This window comes from Urocitellus parryii, chromosome 4 (genome assembly GCF_045843805.1).
Source record: "Urocitellus parryii isolate mUroPar1 chromosome 4, mUroPar1.hap1, whole genome shotgun sequence".
Classification (NCBI taxonomy): domain Eukaryota; kingdom Metazoa; phylum Chordata; class Mammalia; order Rodentia; family Sciuridae; genus Urocitellus; species Urocitellus parryii.
The window spans coordinates 16,772,642-16,798,018 of NC_135534.1; the positions used below are offsets into that span (position 1 = coordinate 16,772,642).

General features: G+C 34.6%; 1 protein-coding gene across 1 annotated transcript; it reads right to left on the reverse strand.

Moving 5' to 3' along the window:
- Positions 1-12,021: 12,021 nt before the first annotated feature.
- LOC113176046 (olfactory receptor 8J1-like) lies at positions 12,022-12,984 on the reverse strand. The gene has a single exon (XM_026380432.2). The coding sequence runs from the start codon at positions 12,982-12,984 to the stop codon at positions 12,022-12,024; it is 963 nt and encodes a 320-aa protein (XP_026236217.2).
- Between the last annotated feature and the right edge of the window lie 12,393 nt (positions 12,985-25,377).

Sequence of the window (25,377 nt, forward strand, 5' to 3'; positions counted from 1 at the left end):
AGAGGTAGGGTGCTTACCTAGCATGCATGAGGCCCTGAGTCTTATATCCAGCCCAGAAAATACAAACAAATAAACAAACAAAAAACAATGAAAAACCTTAGGCAACAATATCAGAAAAAGCATTCGTCATTCAGGGGAGGCCTTTACAGACTAGAAGTTGAAATCCAAAGACCTAGAGAATCAGAAGCAATGACCTATTCTGTAAAGCAATGTCATGTTCAGCAAGAACATTCCAGGATTCTACGCCACAGTTAATGTGTGGAATTCTGCTTTGGCATAGAAAATAACTTAGAGAACTTATTTTACTTTTTGAGAGGGGTGAAGATGGGAAACTTAATGAAAGAGAGTATGAGAGTATTTTAATACAGAAGTGGGTTGTTAATACAATCAGAACTTAGAGCTCACAGTACTTATTCAGATTTTAAGGGCATTGCGATCCATATGAAAATTTTAAGATAGGTAACTAATAGGACCAGCTTTAAATTTAAACAAATTGACTTTTGCTGATATGAAGACAATGAATAGTAATGATTTTAAAAGGCAAGAGGTAGAGCAGAAGTGGAATAGAAAAACACTTAGTTAATTGACAGTTATGTGATTTCCGCGATAATGTTGATTGAGTCCAGGAGAGAAGAGGGCGACAGAAGACAGATTTAGTAAATTGGAACACTAGCATAAACAAGGTACACTCAACATAAATCTTACAAGGAATATATGGTTGATAAATGAAAAAAAAATGAGAGGGAAGTAGATCAGGAAGATTTCTGTGAGGTGATTTTGGCAATTGGGTCGATGTTAATGATATTTTGAATATAAAAGAATGGAGTATTCAACGTGATGTTTCAATATAGCATACTTTAGTTGCTCATGAAGTATTCACAATCCCTGGACATTTTATATTTATGTCTTGAGCATATTAGTGCAGTTAGTTTCACAGGCTTTGCATTGATTTCAGTCTAAATCAGCATGTATTTTTTCTATTACAAGGTTTTTATTGAACTAGTAACCAATAATTTTAAGGTTTTCCTCATTTAATCTTTATCTTTTCCTACTAATGACCAATCCTCTGAGAAATTGTAGATCAGGGGGAAAAATCAGAGAAAGTGAATTCATTTTTTAAACAGTTTAAAATTTTAGGTCTATTGAATTAAGAGCAAAACAAGAAATGTATATTTTCTTCCAGAAATTTTTTCCCCTTTGAAAATATCTTACAAAATTTGTCCTAGAGACCAGGAATCTATGCCAACTTGAAGGCACCAAGAGGGCAAGAGCCTCATCTCAAAAGGAGTTCTAGTATTTTTAAATTATTTTTAATAACTAATCAAAGCCATTTTGTGTATAATTAAACAGAAATGTTGGCAGGTTATTTTTCTGAAAATAAAGGTCTATATTAATATGTTATATTATTTCATTGACTACTGTATTAAGCTTTATATATACTTTCCTGTATGGCAATGAATTTAACTGGTAATTTTTCTGAAGAAATCTGTTATTTACAGCTATGTTTTCAGAGAGACATGAATTTGACTTTGGGTAGCTATGCATCCACTTTCTTCCACAGTTTTATTGGACACCTGAAATTTTCATTTTAGATAATATAGCAGTGATATAAACACAGTCAGTGAGCAAAAGTTCTTTGGTTCACTAGTGATAAAATTTACTAAAGCACATGAGACCTGGAGTCAATTTTAGTTTGGAAACATGGAAAATTATATTGTATCTGACATACTGTATTTCTGAAAATAGTTAAAATGTCACAAACACAAATGCTTAGGGTAAAGGCTTTATTTTTTGACTTTATGGAATTCATGGTATCTTCCAAAATCAAAGTGAAGTGGCTAATTTTGAGCCATGGTTTGGATGTCTTTAAGATCCTTATGGAAAAGTAAGATAAATATGTTTCACTCACCTCTAATGGAGAATCCGCTTCAAGTTCAAGTCTCTGGACTGCAGCAATGAGAATCCATGTGTTCTATATACCCTCAACCCTACCTCTGAGACACAGGTGGCTCTGGGATCCACATATTTCCTGTTACATCTTCAGGGAATATGTCACCTAGGATTGGTTCCTTAACAGTGCTCTCCTCCAGGAATTCTCTATATACTTATTCTGTATTCTTTGTAGCAGTCTGAACCATAGACTATCAATTCCATAATATCTAGGGTATACAGTGATTAAAGTGTGTTTGTCAAATCTCATCTCCAGATAGAGATTCATTATTGCAAAAATGGAATATATAGGAGCAGGAACTGATTGTCTATCAATCAAATTACAACAATCTATATCTGTAGGAGGCTTTTTATTATGCCACCATCTCTGTTGGGCTTTTATCCCTTGTCTTCAGCAATAGAATTGACATCATACTTATTTCATGGAAATTTATCAGTGTATGTTAAAAGAAGGATTTCTGTTTTCCAAAGTGTTCTTAATTTAATACAATTATTCTTTTAATCTTTCCTTTACATTTGCATTTCATGTGATAAAATAGAGTAGAGAAATCCTAGAGAAGAGTCAACCACAGTATTTTAAAGCAAAGTTGTATGTTTGAAAATGATTATAAATTTCCTAATGTAGAAATGGAGTTTTTAAAATAATTCATATTTTAAATATGTGTATTTCATGCATGTACTGTCGAATGGAAATATTTAGAAACTGGTGCCCAGTGGAGAAATTTTCTTCTTTGGGGGTTAACCCCCTTTGGGCATGCACACATGCACATACACAGAGACACACACACTCACATGCACACACTACACAGGATTGTCCTGAAGACTTTACTTAGAAGTGGAGATACAGGCCCCTATGACCTTTTTGTAAATGCATGCCCACTGCACAATAACACATACTTTATAAGAACATAAGGAACAAGCACATCCACAGTAAAGGCTCGAGGTGCTTACAAAACGGTGCTAGTTGGGAAAGGGTACAAACATTAAGATATAAGAGATCCTGCCTGCCTCACGCCACCATGGCCCTGTGTCCTGGAGTTTCAGGAGAGAGCCACTCTGTGCCTGCATGAAAAGCCACTTGCTGGGGTTCCTTATTCACCAAAGCATGGCTCCAAAGCCCAACCTCAAGGTACATAGAGGCCTGACTCTACCATGACCATGAAACTGATAGAGTGCAGCTTCTATCAAAGGACAACAATAAGGACCTTGTAAGATAACACCAAGGTCCCTGTGTCCCTGATTTCACTAGAGGTTTCTCTACTAGGGGTGCTAACAGTCTACTAAGTTCATAACTGATGTAACAGGGAGTCTTGCATGGGGTTGCCTATCTTTTGTTTCTCCTACTAACAGCCAACTTCTTATTGCTGCAGTCCAGCTGGCTGGGCAAAATAACCGGGGGGTGACGAACAACTTGCATAGATTGATACAGCAGGAGTGGGAGCCGTTTATTGTAGGACAACAGAGGTATTTATACATTCCACACAACTTATCTAATTAACATAAACTAGATACAGCAGTCAACCAATAAGGAATCTCCACACTTAATGGCTCGCTGGTGCCACCTTACAAACCTCTCCCCCTGGCAAAATGCCAGGCGCCATCCAGACTTGTTTACAGACCTTAACACTTATGATTACCCTCTCATTAGACATATAGTCTAATACCTCCATATTATCACATCTTACCTCATAAACATCTCAGCCAACCCCAGAGACACCCCTTCCAACGTCAGAGAATGTAAACCATTATGCAAACCTATTGACTATATGGTAGAAGATAACAAAACTCATCATTTCTGATTATAGTGACAAAACTGTAAATGTAAAAATAGAAGCACACTGATATGTGGCTGCACGTTGGGTACATTGAGTCCTGTAATACTGATCTCTCCCTTAAAAGGGAGGTATTGATAACATGTAGGGACACCATAAGACAACAGAGCAGAAGCTATAATACTTCAGATCTACATTAAAAAACAGGAAGACACACAGACATCATGGAAAATCAAAGGATAAAGTGCCTCAACAATCCAAGATATTATGACAATAGAATGCATATGTTGTGCAGTAGGTGAAATGTCAGAGGTGGAGTTCAGAATATACATAACTAAAATGATTTGGGAATTAAAGAACCACCTAAGTGAGCAGATACAGGCAAAAATCGATCACTCCAACAAAGAGATAAGGGAACAAATACAGGTGACCATCAATCATACCAACAAAGAGATAAGAGAGCAAATACAGGTTGCAAGAGATTACTTCAAGAAAGAGAGATACTGAAAAAAAAAACAACAAAAACAAAAATCTTCAAAATGAAAAAAACAATAAGCCAATTTAAAAACTCAAGAGATAGCATCACCAACAGACTAGATCACTTGGAAGACAGGACCTCACACAATGAAGAAAAAATATACAACCTTGAAAATTAAGTTGACCTCACAGTGAAGATGGTAAGAAACCATGAACAGTCCAAGAATTATGGAATACCACCAAAAGAAAAACTTAAGATTTATTGAGATAGAGGAAGTTTCAGAGATTCAAACCAAAGAAATGCACAATCTCTTCAATGAAATAATATCAGAGAATTTCCCAAGCATGAAGAACGAATTGGAAAATCAAATATAAGAGGCATATAGGATACCAAATGTACATAATTACAACAGTTGTACATCAAGACACATTATAAAGAAAATTCCTAGCATACAAAATAAGGGTAGAATTTTAAAGGCCAGAAGAGAAAAAAATCAGATTACCTACAAGGGAAGACCAATTCAGATCTCAGAAGATTTTTCAACCCAGACTCTCAAAGCCAGGAGATCCTGAAACAACTTATACCAAGCTCTAAAATATAATGGAAGCCAACCAAGAATCTTATATCCAGCAAAATTAAGCTTCAAATTTGATGATGAAAAAAAAAGAGAAAACCTTTCATGATAAACAAAAGCTAAAAGAATTTACAGCAAGAAAGTCTGCACTAAAGAACATTCTTGGCAAACTATTCCACAAGGAGGAAATAAAAAACAATAATGAAAATATGCAAAGGGCAAAACTGAAATAAAGGAAAAGCCAACCAAAGGAGAAACCACATCAAGCTAAATATCTAAAATAAACAAAAATGACTGGTAATACAAATCATGTCTCAATAATAACCCTAAATGTTAATAAAATTAATCAAAAGAAATAGGCTGGTAGATTGGATTTAAAAAGACCCAACAGTATGCTGCCTTCAAGAGACTAATCTTTTAGAAAAAGATGCTCACAAATTTTAGGTGAAAGGTTGATATAAAATATATCATTCACATGGTCTAAATAAATAAGCAGAAATTTCTATCCTCATGCCAAATAAAGAAGACTTCAAGCCAAAATAAATCAAAAGAGATTAGGATGAACATTGCATAGTGCTTAAGAGAATTGTACATCAACAAGACATAACAGTTATAATTATATATATGCCCCAAACAATGGAGCATCTGTATTCATCAATCAACTTGTTCTCAAGATCAAGAGTCAAATAGACCAGAACATAATAATTCTGGGTGACTTTAACACTCCTCTTTCACCACTGGATAGATCCTCCAAACAAAAGCTAAATAAAGAAACTATAAAACTCAATAATACAATCAATAACTTAGACTTAACTGACATATATAGAGTATGTTATCTATCAACGAGCAAATATACTTTCTTCTCAGCAGCACATGGATCCTTCCTTAAAATAGACCATATATTATACCACAAAGCAAATCTTAATAAATATTAAAAGTAGAGATACTACTCTGCATTCTATCAGACCACAATGGAATGAAATTAGAATTCAATGATAAAATAAAAAATAAAACTACTCAAACACCTGGAGACTAACTAATATGCTATTAAATGAACAATGGTTTGCAAAAGGTATCTCAAGGAGGACATTAAGAAATTCTCAGAGGTAAATAAGAACACCAGTACTACATATCAAAATCTCTGGGACACTATGAAGGCAGTTCTGAAAGGAAAGTTCATTGCATGGAGTTCATTTCTTAAAAGAAGAAAAAGTCAACAAATAAATGACCTAATATTACATTAAAGCACTAGGAAAAAAAGAACAAATCAACCCCAAAAGCAATAGGAGACAGGAAATAATTAAAATCAGAGCTGATATCAATAAAATTGAAACAAAAGAAACAATTTTTTTAAAAAAATGACAAAACAAAAAATTTGTTCTTTGAAAAAATAGATAAAATTGATAAATCATTAGCCATGCAAATGAAGAGAAGGAGAAAACCCAAGTTACTAACATCTGTGATGAAAAAGGAATTATTATGACAAACACTACAGAAATACAGAAGATAATTAGAAATTATTTTGATAATTTTTACTCCAATAAAATAGAAAATATCAAAGGCATCGACCAATTTCTAGAGATATATGATATACCCAAACTGAATCAGAATGATATACACAATTTAAACAGATCAGTTTCAAGCAAGGAGATAGAGAAAGCCATCAGAAGCCTAACAACCAAGAGAAGCCCAGGACCTTATGGATATACAACTGAGTACTAACACCAATACTTCTCAAACTATTTCAAGAAATTGAAAAAGAGGGAACACTTCCAAACATAATCTGTAAGACCAATATCACCCTGATTCCCAAACCAGACAAAGACATATCAAAGAAAGAAAACTTCAGAACAATATCTCTAATAAATTTAGATGCAAAAATTCTCAATGAAATTCTGGCAAATCAAATACGAAAACATATAAAAAAGATTGTGCACTATGATCAATTAGGGTTCATCTCAGTGATGCAAGGTTGGTTGAATATACAGAAATCAATAAATATAATTCATCACATCAATACACTCAAAGATAAAAATCATATGATCATCTCAATAGATGCTGAGAAAGCATTTGATAAAATATTGCATTGCTTCATGTTCAGAACGCTAGAAAAAACTAGAGATAACAGCAACATAACTTAACATGGTAAAGGCTATCTATGCTATACCCCAGGCCAACATCACTCTTAATGGAGAAAAATTGAAAGCATTCCCTCTAAAAACTGGAACAAGACAGGATGCCCTATTTCACCACTTCTATTCAACATAGTTCTTGAATCTCTAACGAAAGCAATCATAAAGACAAAAAAAAAAAAAAAAGGGTGGGGATACAAATGAGAAAAGAAGAATTCAAATTGTCACTATTTGCAGTTGGTATGACTCTATACCTAGAAGACCCAATACATTCCATCAGTAATCTCCTATAACTAATAAATGAATTTAGCAAAGTAGCTGGATATAAAATCAACACCGAAAATCAAAAACATGTCTGTACATCAGTGACAAATCTACTGAAAATAAAACTCGTATAACCATCCTATTTATAATAGCCTTAAAAAGAAAACAACAACAGCAAAAATCTTGGGGATAAATTTAACAAAAGAGGTGAAAGACTACAACACATTAAAGAAACAAATTAAAGAATATCTTATAAGAGAGATCTGCCTTGTTCTTGGATAGGCAGAATTAATCAGTGAAGTGAATAGGGAGCCTATAGAATGGGGGAAATCTTTACCACAAACACATTAGACATAGCACTAATCTCTAGGATATATTAAGCACTCAAAAACCTTAACACCAAAAATAAAATAAAATAAAAAAATAAATCAATAAATGGGAAAAGGAACTGAACAGACACTTCTCAGAAGAAGATATACAATCAATCAAGAATCATATGAAAAAGTGTTTGACATCTCTAGCAATTAGAGAAATGCAAATAAAACTACTCCAAGATTTAATTTCACTGGATTCAGAATGGCAGCTATCAAGAATACAAACAACAATTAGTGTTGGTGAGGATGTGGGGAAAAAGGCACACTCATACATTGCTGGTGGGACTGCAAAATGGTGCAACCAATCTGGAAAGCAGTATGGCAATTCCTTGGAAAATTTGGAATAGAACCACTACTTGACCCAGCTATCCCACTCCTTGGCTTATACCCAAAGGACTTAAAAACAGAATACTAGAGGGACACAGCCATATCAATGTTTATAGCAGCACAGTTCACAATAGCTAAATTGAGGAACCCACCCAGATGCCCTTCAGTAGATGAGTGGATATAGGGAAACTTTTGTTTATATACACAATAGAATATTACTCAGCATTAAAAGAGAATAAAATTCTGGCACTTCAGGTAAATGGATAAAATTGGAGAATATAAATCTCACTGAAGCAAGCCGATCCCAAACAAAGGCCAAATGTTTTCTTTGATATGAAGATATTACTCATATGGCAATGTGGGAAGTGGAGCATGGGAGGAATGGAGGGACTTTAGATTGGGAAAAGGGGAAGGAAGGGAAGGGAGGAGGCAGGGGGGTATGAATGATGGTGGAATGAATTGGACATCATTACCCTAAATACATATATGAAGACATGAATGGTGTGAAAATACTTTGTGTACAATCAGTGACTTGAAAATTGTGCTCTCTATGTGTAATATGAAATGAATTGCATTCTGCCATCATACATAACAAGTTAGAATAAATAAATTATTAAAGAAAAAGAAATAAAGATACAAGGTTTATTGATTTTTGAGAGTTACTGTAATAAAATACCATGCAACTACAAACAATGTAAATTTATTTTCTTACAGTTAGGAGCCCCAAAGTCCAAGATCTAGATGTCTGTGGGTTTGGTTTCTCATCTGCCACTCCTTGGCCTGCAGATGGCCACCGCCTCAGCTGTGCCCTGGAGTGGCTTCTCCTTGTCTGTGTTTGTGTCTGGTGCATCTCCCTCTCTGCCCTCATCTCCTTTTATTATAAAGGAACCACATGTATTGGATTACATCCCTTCTCCGTAAAAATTTTTAGGGTTTTATATTAATTTATGCCAATTTGGGGAGACTATATTCTTCCCATTATCAAAGGGATTAAAAAATAATTTAAAATAGAAGGGGTCTTTGCTAGCACAGTGATGACATTCTAAGATGAAATGAAAAACATAAGTCTTTCAGATCTCTGAGGTGAAAAAAAAAAAGTAAAGACAGACATCTTCATGAGTAAACCTGCTCATGCAAACCTGTTCTGAAGTGTATTACACTTATTAAAATAGAGAAAAAAGTCTTCATAATATCATTATTCAATACATCCAAACACTGGAAACTAAATATATACTTTGGAAATTTATTTAGTAAAATATAGTCACGCATAGTGAATATCCTTTTAAAAGGATCGTGTTTTTACTACATGATCTCATTTTTATGTGAAATCTGAAAACAAATTAAACTCACAAAGTGTGGATTGGCAGTCTCAAGGTGCAGGGGTGGGGGTATTTTGAATATTTTGAACAAAGAGAAAAAATCTTCAGTTATGGGGGACAATTATATCTGTAGAGCTAATGTCCAGCATGGTGGCTGTACATAAGTTTACTCAGACCAATATTTGACATTAAGCTTATAGCAGATACTAAATTTTCTTAACATACTACCTGAAAAAGTTTGCTATATGAGGTGACAGATATGCAGAAAAGACTGATCATGATAAACATGGCTTACACTTTATATATATATATATATATATATATATATATATATATATATATACTATTTTTTATATATTTATCTTTTAGTTTTAGGTGGACACAATAACTTTATTTTTATGTGTATTGAGGATCAAACCCAATGCCTCACACCTGCTAGGTGAACGCTCTACCACTGAGCCACAAACCCAGCCCAATAATAACTAAAACATCTGAAAAATTAAATAAAAGTGTCATATTCTATTGCTTTCTGTCAACATACTAATTACATGGGTAACATTCGAAAAATGCTATTTTTTCCTAATTCAGAGTATTTTATCATCTTAAATGTTTCCTGAAGTCTTTTTGTCATACATTTTCCCATATCTCAAGCCTAAATTGCTTATGTTTCTCTTCAGAGATTAGTTGGCTTGTTCTAGAACATTATCTAAAAGGAAAAACCAGAAAAGTTTGTGTGATTAATGCTATTGAAGCTTAGGCAGTTGCTGCCTATTTGGGAGTTCATTTTATTCTGTCACTGAGTAGTATGTTATTTATCCAAATGCAATAGTTTAATTTTTATTTGTTGATGAGCAGTTAATTATTTTTCTTTTAAATTATTTTATACACAACATCAGTAACATGAGTGTATGTATATTTTTCTAGACATATTGTCATTCTCTGTAGGTAAAAATCCATGAGGGTAATCCCTGGAACATAAGTTAGTTGCATATTTAACTTTATATAATATTGTCCACCTGTTTGCCAAAGAAAAGTATTAATGCATTCCAAACAGCAAAGTAAGATAACTTCAGGAATCAGAGGTAGTAACTGATAATTAGTAGTAGCTTGAAACTGAGTCCTTGGATAACAGGGGATTTTTTATTTCACTTCAAAAATGTGTCCAGGAGAGACTTTCTCACAGTTATTGTTATTTCATTTTCCACATCACAAAGGATGTTGGGGACTCTTTGTCATGAGCTTAATAATAAATAATATTTACAGTTAGATTTATGTTTTTTTTCTATTTTTGTTATATTATCTCTTTTTATTCTTGAATTATAGGTGATAAATATATATGTTGCTAAATATATATGTGTGTTTGCATATGTATACACAAGCATATCTTAATGTCATTGAAATACATGAAATTCTAAAGATATATGTGTGAATATGTATACATAATACATATACATACTATATGTATAGGTATTACAAACATATTAAGATGGAAAAATAATACAAAATAAAATGTAAGTCAGTGTGGGACTAAGAAAGATAAGTCAATTAACTCACAATCACACCCTACACCAAACATTTATCCTGTTATTTTTTTGTCTAAGCCAGAGGAAGATAGACTTTGTAAAAAGATAGACTGAATATGTTAACTTTAATACAACTCTGAATATATATTAATTATAACATTTCTATGTCTCTGAGTCTAATTTTTCTTAAAGCATTATAGTGTTTTTGTTGTAATTATTCTGACTAAATATTTAGTAATAATATTAAAAAACTCATTGTCAAAACACGATTATGAGTAAAGAGAATATAGGCATATAATGTTATCATATGTTTTCCAGTTTAATTCTTTGATATTTGCCAGAATTTATTCTTACAGTCCTATACAGGAATGTACGTGAAACTATTTAAATATGTCTTTATGGCCAGTAATTTATGATTCTGATTTGATAATTCTCAAATATAGCCTGGTTGTCCACCACATATTTAAGGTTGTATACAACAGATTTTAGTGTATGCTTACAGATCATGGAGTTTCCACAAATAAAGCAAAATCATTGATGAATTTATTTTATTTTTCCTCTAATGATGTAAGGAATGTAGATGAAGATAATCCATTAAAGTCCAGTAATACCACAGTAAAAGATATTAATTTCACAAAATATAATAGAATATATTCAGAACAAAGAAAAAGAAAAACCTTTAAAGAATGTATCAAGCATATAAATCAAATTTGCATGAAATTATATTGTATGTTGGGAATTACTTTTAAAATTGTACATAACATTACATGGAAGCATTAAATGCTACCTATTAGTAGAATTCAGTTATTCATTCCAAATACATTAAGAAAGAGACAGGGAGTTTTAAATAGAAATATCAGTTCAATTTTGATAACTTATATAAAAATTACATTATTTATCTGTAATTACAGTTTGTCAAAGTGCAGTGATCCATTATATCAATTAAACTCAGAAGAAACAAAAACAAAAGCCAGGAACAAATATGATCAGCTTTATTCCTCTTTTGTATATGCCTTTATTCATTTTAAATTTGTTTAACTTTTTGAAACATATATCTGCCTGGACTCTGCAGAACTTTATTTTTTTTTTTCACACTGGTGACCAGCTCACTTGCAGGCAGAGTTATGGAATAGTATCTGTGTTTCTATGTTACCGTCACAACTTAATAACCTACAGTTTATTTTTTAATTTAATAACCTTTGCATCCTAGATCCTAGACCCTCTTATTTTTCCTAGAAATACCTTAAATTGTCAGCTTAGTTACATAACTAAGATTACTAAGGTAATCATATCTTCCTCTTTATTTACCTACAAGTTCATAAACTTCATTGTTTTAAGGGACCAGAATGGATTTGTCAGGAATCTCCTTAAGGCAGCCTTCACATCCTTGTTCCTCAGGCTGTAGATCATGGGGTTCAGCATGGGGATCACCAGGGTGTAAAACACAGATGTCATTTTATCAGTGTCCAGGGAATGGCTGGTTCGAGGCTGCAAATACATGAACAGCAGAGTCCCATAGAAAACTGTGACTGCCATCATATGTGAAGCACAGGTGGAAAAGGCTTTTTTCCTTCCCTCTGATGAATGCATCCTTAGAATAGACAAAAAAATGTTGAAATAAGATACTAGAACTATTGTTATAGAAAAAAACAAAGTTGTTGCTGCAGATACAAAGATTATTGTTTCTGGAATGTAAATATCAGAGCAGGACAGGGCTAACAGAGGGACATTGTCACAGTAAAAATGATTGATGACATTGGAAGCACAATAAGACTCAGAGAATACCAAAGATGAAACCACAGTAGCTGTGGAAAAGCTATACAGGTAGGTGAGTGAAACCAGCAGTTTGCAAGTCTGCCGAGATACCACCACCATGTAGAGCAGGGGATTGCAAATGGCCACATAGCGGTCATAGCCCATCACTGCCAGCATGAACACCTCAACTATGATAAAAACCAGGAATGCTCCCAGTCGGGTAGCACATTCATAGTATGAAGTGGTTTTCTTACTTAATACGTAGTTGACCAGCATTTTAGGGGCAATGACAGTAGAGTTGCTAAAATTTATAATAGCCAGATGTCGAAGGAAAAAGTACATGGGGGTTTGCAGTTGAGAGTCAACACTGATGAGGGTGATGATGCCCAGGTTCCCCATCACAGTCAGCCCATAGATGAGCAGGAAGACAAGAAAGAGAGGAATCTGCAGCTCTGGAAGATCTGAGACTCCTGTGAGAATGAACTCAGTCACCTGGGTGAGATTTCCAGGAGCCATGAGTTCAGTGGAATTCATCTGTTTGTAGAATAATAATAATAATAAATAGTTACAAGGTTAATAATTTCTTATAAACTTATTATATATAATGACAATTCCTTGGGTGAGATTTCATTAAATTATGTTTTAGTCTTGCTCATTGATTAAAAATTTGTAACCATATGCATGTTAAAGTATGGTAAGTTATAAGGTAGTCCAGGATCATGGAACATTTTGAGGGTTTACTTCTTTGACCCCTAAAGCAGTTAATATTGTCCTTTCCTTGCAAACACTGGAAGCCATAATTCATATCATTTCTTTTTCATTGAGTAGGAGAGAGCCACCAGGAATTATAACAATAAAAAAATTCAATGATTCTTTGTAATCTCTTGATCTGATACTACTTTTTTTTTCTCTTTCCCTAGAACAGATGATTCTAGGCCCTATCCTTTCCCATTCTGTGTATTCTGTTTTTTCAATTACCCTATTCAATTATTTAAGTCTGTTAACGGTTTTGTTTTCATTTTCCGTTTTATTTACTCAGAAAAAAATATCTAGAGATACGATCTAAAACCTACTTTTTAGATGACTAGTTTCCATTTTCAATCTTTAAAAAAAAATAACAATGTCAATTTTAACATTTTTGTAACTTGTTGACATGATGATTTACTGGGTATTTCTTCCTACCTTTCCCTTCTCATTATTCTTGTTTTCTTGTTCCAGAAGCTGTATAATTCCTCCCATTCTTTCCACCGTTTTATTTTTATCATCATTTTTATTTATTACATTTAAACCTTTTTTATAATTTAAAAAAATATGCTCTTAATTTTAGTTAAACCCTTTAATTGACCTTTTTCACAATTTGACAGCTATAGTGGTCTTAGTAAATATTCTCATGCTATGTACTTGCTCTGATAGTTACAGTGAATATTATCTGCCATAGAATAACATGCTATTTCATATTATTAAATGTTTTTCTAGATTATTTATCTTAAGAATGATCTCCCGATTAGGTGGAATCCCACCAGCCAAGCCCACACGGACCCTTGGGCCGAGCACGGGATCTCAGAAGGGGAAGGAAGCGGTACAGTCCCATCCCCCACAGCGGACACTCCACCGAGGCAGTCAGCGGCCACCATCCGGGAAAGCTGAAGGATACACCGCCACTCTCCTTCAGAGTGCAACATCAAAACAGGTCGGTGTCATTCAGCTCACCCCCCAGACAGCGGGAATTCGCGTAAAATCTCTCCTAGGCTTGCCGGGAGAGGGAGTATCAAGCTGAGCCTCCATTAAGACTAGGGGGGAACTAGAGACACCTGACCTCCAACCCCTCCTCCCAGTAGCAGCCAAAACGAAACCTGGCTAGCCAGCGCTGGGGGAGGGGCTAGCAGAAAAAATCAAAGTGATAGAGTGCCAGGGATCCCAGCAGCCTGCAGCAGGGCCCCGGAGATCCAGGCCAACTGATTCGCGCGGCCTGCCCTGCGGCTACAGAAGGCGTGGCGCCTCAGTGAAGCCATTAATTAGCAAGCAGGGAGGTTAGGGAAGGCCATTAGGTGGAATCCCACCAGCCAAGCCCACACGGACCCTTGGGCCGAGCACGGGATCTCAGAAGGGGAAGGAAGCAGTACAGTCCCATCCCCCACAGCGGACACTCCACCGAGGCAGTCAGCGCCCACCATCCGGGAAAGCTGAAGGATACACCGCCACTCTCCTTCAGAGTGCAACATCAAAACAGCGGACACTCCATCCAGGCAGTCAGCGGCCACCATCCGGGAAAGCTGAAGAATACACCACCACTCTCCAACAGCTTGCAACATCAAAACAGCCAGCAGCAGGACCCCGGAGATCCAGGGCAACTGATTCGCGCGGCCTGCCCCGCAGCTACAGAAGGCGTGGTGCCTCAGAGAAGCCATTAATTAGCAAGCAGGGAGGTTAGGGACTGCCATTAGGTGGAATCCCGCCAGCCAAGCCCACCGCCCACGCCCGGAACAGGCCCAGCGACCTGCCAGCATTGTAGTCACGACACCCCAATTGGAATAGGGACAGAGCAGAGCCGCCTTCCACTCCCGGAACAGGCCCAGAGAGCCGCCAGCGTGGTAGACACGTCACCCCAATTGGAGTAGGGGCACAGCCGCCGCCCGCACCTGCAAGGGAGACTTTTCAAGTATACAAGAGCAACATAAATAAATAGGGGGTAAATTTCAAAACACAACAGTTGCACCAAGCAGAAAGAAACGCGAGCAGTATGAAAAGACAAGGAAAGAAAGGACCACAAGCAATGCAGGTCAACTCAACTTTAGAAGAGGTAATAGCTGCAACAGATGGAATATCAGATAAAGAGTTCAGGATATATATGCTTCAGATGATCTGGAGTCTCAAGGAAGACATGAGACAGCAAAATCAGACAATGAAAGATCACATTGACAAACAAATCCAGGAAGTAAAAGATCAATTTCACAGGGAGATAGAGGTAATTAAAAACAAACAAATTGAAATTCTAGAAATGCAGGAAACAATAAACCAACTTAAAAACTCAATTGAGAATACTACCAGCAGAGTAGATCACTTAGAAGAGAGAACATCAGACAATGAAGACAAAGTATTTCAACTGGAAAAGAACATAGACAGCTCAGCAAGTCTGCTAAGAAACCATGAGCAGAACATCCAAGAATTATGGGACAATATCAAAAGACCAAATTTAAGAGTCATTGGGATACAGGAAGGCACAGAGCTCCATTCCAAAGGAATAAACAGTCTATTCAGTGAAATAATACGAGAAAACTTCCCAGAATTGAAGATTGAGACAGAATCCCAAATCCTAGAAGCCTACAGGACGCCGAATGTGCAAAATCATAAGAGATCCACACCTAGACACATTATAATGAAGATGTACAACATACAGAATAAGGAGAGAATTTTAAAAGCTGCAAGAGAAAGAAAGCAGATTACATTTAGGGGTAAACCAATCAAGATAACAGCTGATCTCTCAACACAGACTCTGAAAGCTAGAAGATCCTGGTATAACATATTTCAAACACTGAAAGACAATGGGCTCCAACCAAGAATCGTGTATCCGGTGAAATTAAGCTTCAGGTTAGAAGATGAAATTAAAACCTTCCACAATAAACAAAAGTTAAAAGAATTCGCAGCTAGAAAACCATCTCTTCAAAAAATCCTTGGCAAAACATTACAGGAAGAGGAAATGGAAAATAACATTGAAAACCAACAATGGGAGGTAGGACAGTAAAGGGGGGAAAGTAGTCAAAGAGGATAACAAATCAGGTTTAGTAACATCAATAAACAAATATGGATAGAAGAACAAACCATATCTCAATAATAACCCTAAATGTTAATGGCTTAAACTCACCAATTAAGAGACACAGGCTAGTAGAATGGATCAAAAAACAAGACCCAACAATATGCTGTCTACAGGAGACGCATTTGATAGGAAAAGATATACATAGACTGAAGGTGAAAGGTTGGGAAAAATCATATCACTCATATGGACCGCGGAAACAAGCAGGAGTGTCCATACTCATATCTAATAAAATAGATTTCAAGCCAAAGCTAATCAAAAGGGATATAGAAGGACACTTCATACTGCTCAAGGGAACCATACACCAACAAGACATAACAATCATAAATATATATGCCCCAAATAATGGTGCAGCTGTGTTCATCAAGCAAACTCTTCTCAAGTTCAAGAGTCTAATAGACCAACATACAATAATCATGGGAGACTTCAACACACCTCTCTCACCACTGGACAGATCTTCCAAACAAAAGTTAAATAAGGAAACTATAGAACTCAATAACACAATTAACAACCTAGACTTAATTGACATATATAGACTATACCACCCAACATCAAGTAGCTACACTTTTTTCTCAGCAGCACATGGAACCTTCTCAAAAATAGACCATATACTATGTCACAGGGCAACTCTTAGACAATACAAAGGGGTAGAGATAATACCATGCATCTTATCTGATCATAATGGAATGAAACTGAAAATCAATGATAAAAGAAGAAAGGAAAAATCAAGCATCACCTGGAGAATGAACAATAGGTTGCTGAGTGATCAATGGGTTTTAGAAGACATCAAGGAGGAAATTAAAAAATTCCTAGAGTTAAATAAAAACACAGACACAACATATCGGAATCTATGGGACACATTGAAAGCAGTTCTAAGAGGAAAATTCATTGCTTGGAGTTCATTCCTCAAAAAAAGAAAAAACCAACAAATAAATGATCTCATACTTCATCTCAAAATCCTAGAAAAAGAAGAGCAAAACAACAGCAAAAGAAGTAGAAGGCAAGAAATAATTAAAATCAGAGCTGAAATTAATGAAATTGAAACAAAAGAAACAATTGAAAAAATTGACAAAACTAAAAGCTGGTTCTTTGAAAAAATAAATAAAATTGACAGACCCTTAGCCATGCTAACGAAGAGAAGAAGAGAGAGAACCCAAATTACTAGCATACGGGATGAAAAAGGCAATATCACAACAGACACTTCAGAAATTCAGAAGATAATCAGAAATTACTTTGAATCCTTATACTCCAATAAAATAGAAGATAGTGAAGGCATAGATAAATTCCTTGAGTCCTATGATCTGCCCAGATTGAGCCAGGAGGATATAGACAACCTAAACAGACCAATAACAATAGAGGAAATAGAAGAAACCATCAAAAGACTACCAACTAAGAAAAGCCCAGGACCGGATGGGTATACAGCAGAGTTTTACAAAACCTTTAGAGAGGAACTAACACCAATACTTTTCAAGCTATTTCAGGAAATAGAAAAAGAGGGAGAACTTCCAAATTCATTCTACGAGGCCAACATCACCCTGATTCCGAAACCAGACAAAGACACATCAAAGAAGGAAAACTACAGACCAATATCTCTAATGAACCTTGACGCAAAAATCCTCAATAAAATTCTGGCGAATCGGATTCAAATACATATCAAAAAAAATATACATCATGATCAAGTAGGATTCATCCCTGGGATGCAAGGCTGGTTTAATATACGGAAATCAATAAATGTTATTCACCACATCAATAGACTTAAAAATAAGAACCATATGATCATCTCAATAGATGCAGAAAAAGCATTCGACAAAGTACAGCATCCCTTTATGTTCAAAACGCTAGAAAAATTAGGGATAACAGGATCATACCTCAACATTGTAAAAGCAATCTATGATAAGCCACAGGCCAGCATCATTCTGAATGGAGAAAAATTGAAGGCATTCCCTCTAAGATCTGGTACAAGACAGGGATGCCCTCTCTCACCACTTCTGTTCAACATAGTCCTCAAAACACTGGCCAGAGCAATTAGACAGTCAAAAGAAATTAAAGGCATAAAAATAGGAAAAGAAGAACTTAAATTATCACTATTTGCAGATGATATGATTCTATACCTAGCAGACCCAAAAGGGTCTACAAAGAAGCTATTAGAGCTAATAAATGAATTCAGCAAAGTGGCAGGATATAAGATCAACAAGCATAAATCAAAGGCATTCCTGTATATCAGCGACAATCCTCTGAAACGGAAATGAGGACAACTACTCCATTCACAATATCCCCCCAAAAAATAAAATACTTGGGAATCAACCTAACAAAAGAGGTGAAAGATTTATACAATGAAAATTACAGAACCCTAAAGAAAGACATAGAAGAAGACCTTAGAAGATGGAAAAACATACCCTGCTCATGGATAGGCAGAACTAACATCATCAAAATGGTGATATTACCAAAAGTTCTCTATAAGTTCAATGCAATGCCAATCAAAATCCCAACAGCATATCTTGTAGAAATAGATAAAAGAATCATGAAATTCATATGGAATAATAAAAGACCCAGAATAGCAAAAACAATACTAAGCAGGAAGTGTGAATCAGGCGGTATAGCGATACCAGACTTCAAACTATACTACAGAGCAATAGTAACAAAAACAGCATGGTACTGGTACCAAAACAGGCAGGTGGACCAATGGTACAGAATAGAGGACACAGTAACCAATCCACAAAACTACAACTATCTTATATTTGATAAAGGGGCTAAAAGCATGCAATGGAGGAAGGATAGCATCTTCAACAAATGGTGCTGGGAAAACTGGAAATCCATTTGCACCAAAATGAATCTGAATCCCTATCTCTCGCCGTGCACAAAAGTTAACTCAAAATGGATCAAGGAGCTTGATATTAAATCAGAGACATGGCATCTGATAGAAGAAAAAGTTGGGTATGATCTACACGCTGTGGGATCGGGCTCCAAATTCCTCAATAGGACACCCATAGCGCTAGAGTTAACAAATAGAATCAACAAATGGGACTTACTCAAACTAAAAAGTTTTTTCTCAGCAAAAGAAACAATAAGAGAGATAAACAGGGAGCCTACATCCTGGGAACAAATCTTTACTCCACACACTTCAGATAGAGCCCTAATAACCAGAATATACAAAGAACTCAAAAAATTAGACAATAAGATAACAAATAACCCAATCAATAAATGGGCAAAGGACCTGAACAGACACTTCTCAGAGGAGGACATACAATCAATCAACAAGTACATGAAAAAATGCTCACCATCGCTAGCAGTCAGAGAAATGCAAATCAAAACTACCCTAAGATACCATCTCACTCCAGTAAGACTGGCAGCCATTAGGAAGTCAAACAACAATAAGTGCTGGAGAGGATGCGGGGAAAAGGGCACCCTTGTTCATTGCTGGTGGGACTGCAAATTGGTGCAGCCAATCTGGAAAGCAGTATGGAGATTTCTCGGAAAGCTGGGAATGGAACCACCATTTGACCCAGCTATTCCCCTTCTCGGTCTATTCCCTAACGCCCTAACAAGAGCATGCTACAGGGACACTGCTACATCGATGTTCATAGCAGCTCAATTCACGATAGCAAGACTGTGGAACCAGCATAGATGCCCTTCAATAGATGAATGGATAAAAAAAAATGTGGCATTTATACACTATGGAGTATTACTCTGCATTAAAAAATGACAAAATCATAGAATTTGGAGGGAAATGGATGGCATTAGAGCAGATTATGCTAAGTGAGGCAAGTCAATCTTTAAAAAACAAATACCAAATGACTCCTTTGATATAAGGGGTGTAAACAAGGACAGGGTAGGGACGAAGAGCTTGAGAAGAATATTTACAGTAAACAGGGATGAGAGGTGGGAGGGAAAGGGAGTGAGAAGGGAAATTGCATGGAAATGGAAGGCGATCCTCAGGGTTATACAAAATGTCATATAAGAGGAAAGGAGGGGTAAGACAAGAGAATACAAATGGAAGAAATGATTTACAGTAGAAGGGGTAGAGAGAGAAAAGGGGAGGGGAGGGGAGGGGAGGGGAGGGGGGATAGTAGACAATAGGACAGAGAGCAGAATACATCAGACACTAGAAAGGCAATATGTCAATCAATGGAAGGGTAACTGATGTGATACAGCAATTTGTATACGGGGTAAAAGCGGGAGTTCATAATCCACTTGAATCAAACTGTGTAATATGATGTATTAAGAACTATGTAATGTTATGAACGACCAATAAAAAAAAAAAAAAAAAAACAGTATTTGAGCAAAGGATCTTTTGAAAATGACTAAAATTTTCCAAATGTATAAATGGATTTTTAAAACACTGAATATTTTATATATATGCAATTTCTGAATATAATATTTACAAAAATATTTAGAAACAATTGGGGAAATTGTCTTCTTTGTGGGCTAACATTTCTTTGGATATAAATACACACACATATGCATACACTACACAAGATTGTCCCCTGTAGACTTAAATTTAAAGTTACAAGTGGAGATATAGAGCATGATGACTTTTTGTTAAACACATGCCTATTGTACAAAAATGCATACTTTCTAAGAACATAAGGATCGAGTATATCCACAGTAAATACTCAAGTGTGATTACCTGATGGTGGTGGTGGAGATTAAGTAAAGAAATAAGGATACATGTTTTATTAATTTTTGAGAGCTGCCATAATAAAATACCACTCAATAATCAGGGATGTTAACCACTGAGCCACATCCCCAACCATTTTTTTTAATATTTTATTAGAGACAGGGTCTTGCTAAATAGTTTAGGGGATTGCTAAATTGAGCCTGGCTTTCAGCTCACAATCTTCCTCCCCCAGCCTCCCAAACTGCTGGGATTAGAGGCATGCACCACCCAGCCCAGTAGATCTGATTTGTCATCTGCCACTCCTTTGGCCTGCAGATGGCCACCTCATCAGCTGTGTCCTGGTGTGGCTGTTCCTGGTCTGTTTGTGTCAGATGCATCTCCCTCTTTCTTCCCTCATCTCCTGTTCTCATGAAGGAACCAGTTGGATTGGATTTGGATGCAGCTTAAGGATCTCATTTTAATTCAGTCACCTCTTGAAAGACCCATTTCTAAATAACATTTTCTTCTCAATAATAGTAGTTAGGATTATAATATATGAATTTGGAGGCAGAAAAAATTCTGCATACAACCAGAGGAATTTAAAATGAATTAAAATATCAGTGGGCTTTGCTGGCTCAATCATGATACTGTGAGATGAAATGAGAAATGTAACAAAACAAAAAATGTCCAGGAACAAAGAACCTGTGAAGATGGATATCTTCTTCACTGGGCAGAAAACCTGCTTTGAATTACAGGTTATTTTAAATATAGGAATAGAAATTTTCATTAGATCCTAATTCAATGTGTTAAACACTGCAAACTGAATATATACTTTGGAAATTTATGTAGTAAAATATAGATACACATATAGCTTATATACTTTTAAAAGCATCATATTTTACTACATGGTCATAGTTTTATGTGGAGTATAAAAATTTAAACTCATAGAATCAGAGTGCAATGGTGGTTTAAAAAGCCTAGAGATAGGGATAATTCAGAGATTTTGACTATGGGAAAAAAGTTTCAGTCATGGAGAGTGAATAATTTCTGTCGAGCTAATGTCCACCAGGGTGACTGTAGATAACATTACTCAACTGTATAGTTGAAATTATGCTAACAGTAGACATTAAATGTTCTCACCATACCCACCAAAAATTCCTGAGTTCATGGATATGCAAATTAGATAGACTATCTTAAATACTATATTTTATACTTCACATATGAAATAGTTTAATTTAATAGTTATAACTCAAGGAAAAATTAAAGGTCATATTTTGTTGATTTCTGTTAAAACAATAATAATTTACATACATGAATTACATTTGAAAAAATATTATTTCCATTCATAATTCAGAGTATATGAATGCATTGGGGAAAATGTTTTCTTTGTGGGCTAAGATTTTTTTCTTTGGATATAAATGCACACACACGTGCACACACTATCACCCTAAAATGATTCATTATGGCTTTGAGATATATTCCCCAGTTACATATTCCATGCCAAAATTGCTTATTTTTATCTTCAGAAATCAGTTCCCCTGTGCTAGAACATCATATAAAATGAACAACAAGGAAAGCTTGTTTCTAGTTAATGCTTTTGAACTCATCCTTGCTGCTGCCTGTATGGGGTTTATTTCATTATGTTGTGGAGTAACATGCCATTTACCCATATGTCATAATTTGTCTTTTTATTCATTAATCACCAGTTAAAATATTTTTCTTTTGAATGATTTTGAATAAAACTATGAGTAACATGAGTGTATGTGTATTTTTCTGCATACATTGTGTTTCCCTGTAAGTAAAAATCCTTAAGGTGAAATTAGCTGTATATTTAATTCTATTTAAAACTGTCTACATGTTTGCCAAAAAAACAGTATATTTGTGCATTCCAATCAGCAATGTAAGATAACTACTGGAACCAGAGCCAGCAAATGATACTTAGTATCAGCTTGAAATTGGGTCCCTGGATAATGGGGTATTTTAAATTTCTTCAAAAATTTGGCTGGAAAAGTTTGTTACTGTTATTGTAATTTTATTTCCCCAATGATATGAGAGGATGCTGAGGATGTTTTATCAGAGATTAGTGGTCATTAATATTTATTATTTGAAGCATATTTAACATTTATTCCTATTCTTGCTAGATTATCTTTTTGATCTTGAATTATATGAGATAAATATACATTGTTAAATATGTATGTTTATTTAAGATGTGCATGTATTCATATATACATATGTTATGTATCACTGAATTACATAAAAATTCTTAGTAGATGATCAATTGAATATATATATATATATATATATATATATATATATATATATGCTTTCATTTCATCTCTATTGCTTCCTATCTATGCATTTATCTAACTTTAAAAAATGTTCTGTCTCTTTGAGTACTGTGAGGGTTTACTGTCAGTCTTGAAATTGGTATTGTGACATTAATGTCTACATACAATCAACAATTTTCTGAAAAATTCTTCTAGTATTAGATACATGGCTGTTTTTAGAGATCCAAATATGTTTAGTTAATTTTTAAAATGATAGTTATTTCCTCTATTAAAATACCCAGTATGTTCTCACATGTAAATAATATTTTACAAATATATTATTACATTAGTTTAAGTAGTGCCAGGAAATAATTATTATTTTTATTTTGACTTGAAAATTCAATTAAAAATAGATTATCAGTATATAATAAGCTTGATTAAATTCAATATAAGTAATTTGTTATATTTGACTACATATAATTTTGTGGCCGTCCAGCTTGCTTCTTAAATAAAAAAATTACCATTCTAGGACCATTTTAATAACAACGTAATTAGTAGGGTAGATCAAATTTTGTTCCTTCACTTGTGAAAATATTAATCCACACGGCAAAAGAGATAACTGGAAAAAAATTCAGTGGGACCCAATTTGACAATATTAAGCAAGAATAAGTACAAAATTGTTAGATACATATTTCACAATATTCCAACAAGCTAAAGTTTTATATATGTATATAGACACATATATACATATATATATAAAACATTACATATATATTTGTGAACATTTATATTAAGATGGAAATATAATAAAAAAAGGATTCCATTAACTCACAATCTTAAAATAATAATATAACTTGTATCTATTGTATATTATATATAAATATATAAACATATATTTTATATATAAACAAATATATATAAATTATAATTACATATATATATATATATATATAAATTTATACAATAAGGAATGGGAAGAAATTTTTATAAAACTAAATATGTCATTCATCCTTAAGGCAACTCTGAATGTGTTCTCATTACAACTTTTATATGTCTTTGAGTCTAATTTGTCTTGTAGTATTACATGTGTTTCTTGCATAATAATTATTATTACTAAAGTTTTGCTACCTATAATTAAAAACAAACTCTTCAATACCAAAACCCCTAATGATTAAAGTGAATATACACATAGAATATTAATATTCCAGTTTATTTCTTTGATGTTTTACAAAATTTCTTCTTATGGTCTTATATAGAAATGTTCTCAAAGCTTTTTAAATATGCCTTTATGGCCCATAACTTATGATTCTGATTTGATAATTCTTAAATATACCCTGGTCATCCCCCACATATTTAAGGTTGTATAATACAGGTTTAGATACATGTTTACTGATCAAGATGTAACATAATGTATAACAAAATTTTATTATTTATGTTCATTTTTTGGTACCAGGGATTGAATTGAGGGGCACTTAAGCACAGACCCATACCCTCAGTCCATTTTACTTTTATTTTGAGACAGGGTTTTCTCCAAGTTGCTGAGGCTGTCTCTGAACTTGTAATCCTCCTGCCTCACTCTCCAGAGTCACAGGGATCATCCACAGGTCTGTGCTACCACACCCAGCCTCAGAAAAACCTAGAAACACATTTATTTCCTCTAGTGACATGGACAGTGTACATGAACATAACTAAATAAATGTCCTACAACATCACAGTAGAAGATGTTTATATCATGAATTAAAGAAGATAGAGGCTGAGGGTTAAAAAAAAAAGGAGAACTGTTACAGAATCTACTAAGCTTATTAATCAAATTAGATAAAACTGTAGGATGGGATTTACATTTAAAAATACACATAAATAACATTAGTTGGAATCACAATTTGAATCTTAGCATATAGTACTAAAGGCTGCTTCATTCAAGCAATATTAAAAAAATAGACAAGGAGTTTTAATTTAAAAAAACATATATCTGTCTGGAACCCTGTAAAAATTTCTTTCATATTGACGACTAACACTCATAAGCAAAACTACTGAGTAGCATGTATGTTTTGTGTTACCTTCACAACTCAATGAACTTCAATTTATTTTTTTCATTGAATGCTCCTTACATCTGGATTTTTTTTTATTTCCAGGGGGTACCTTAAAGTTTGTAACTCAGTCACATAAGTTTTTCTTTTTATAACTTAATGACAGTTAACCTTAGCCACATCTTTACTTGCCTACAACTTCAAAAA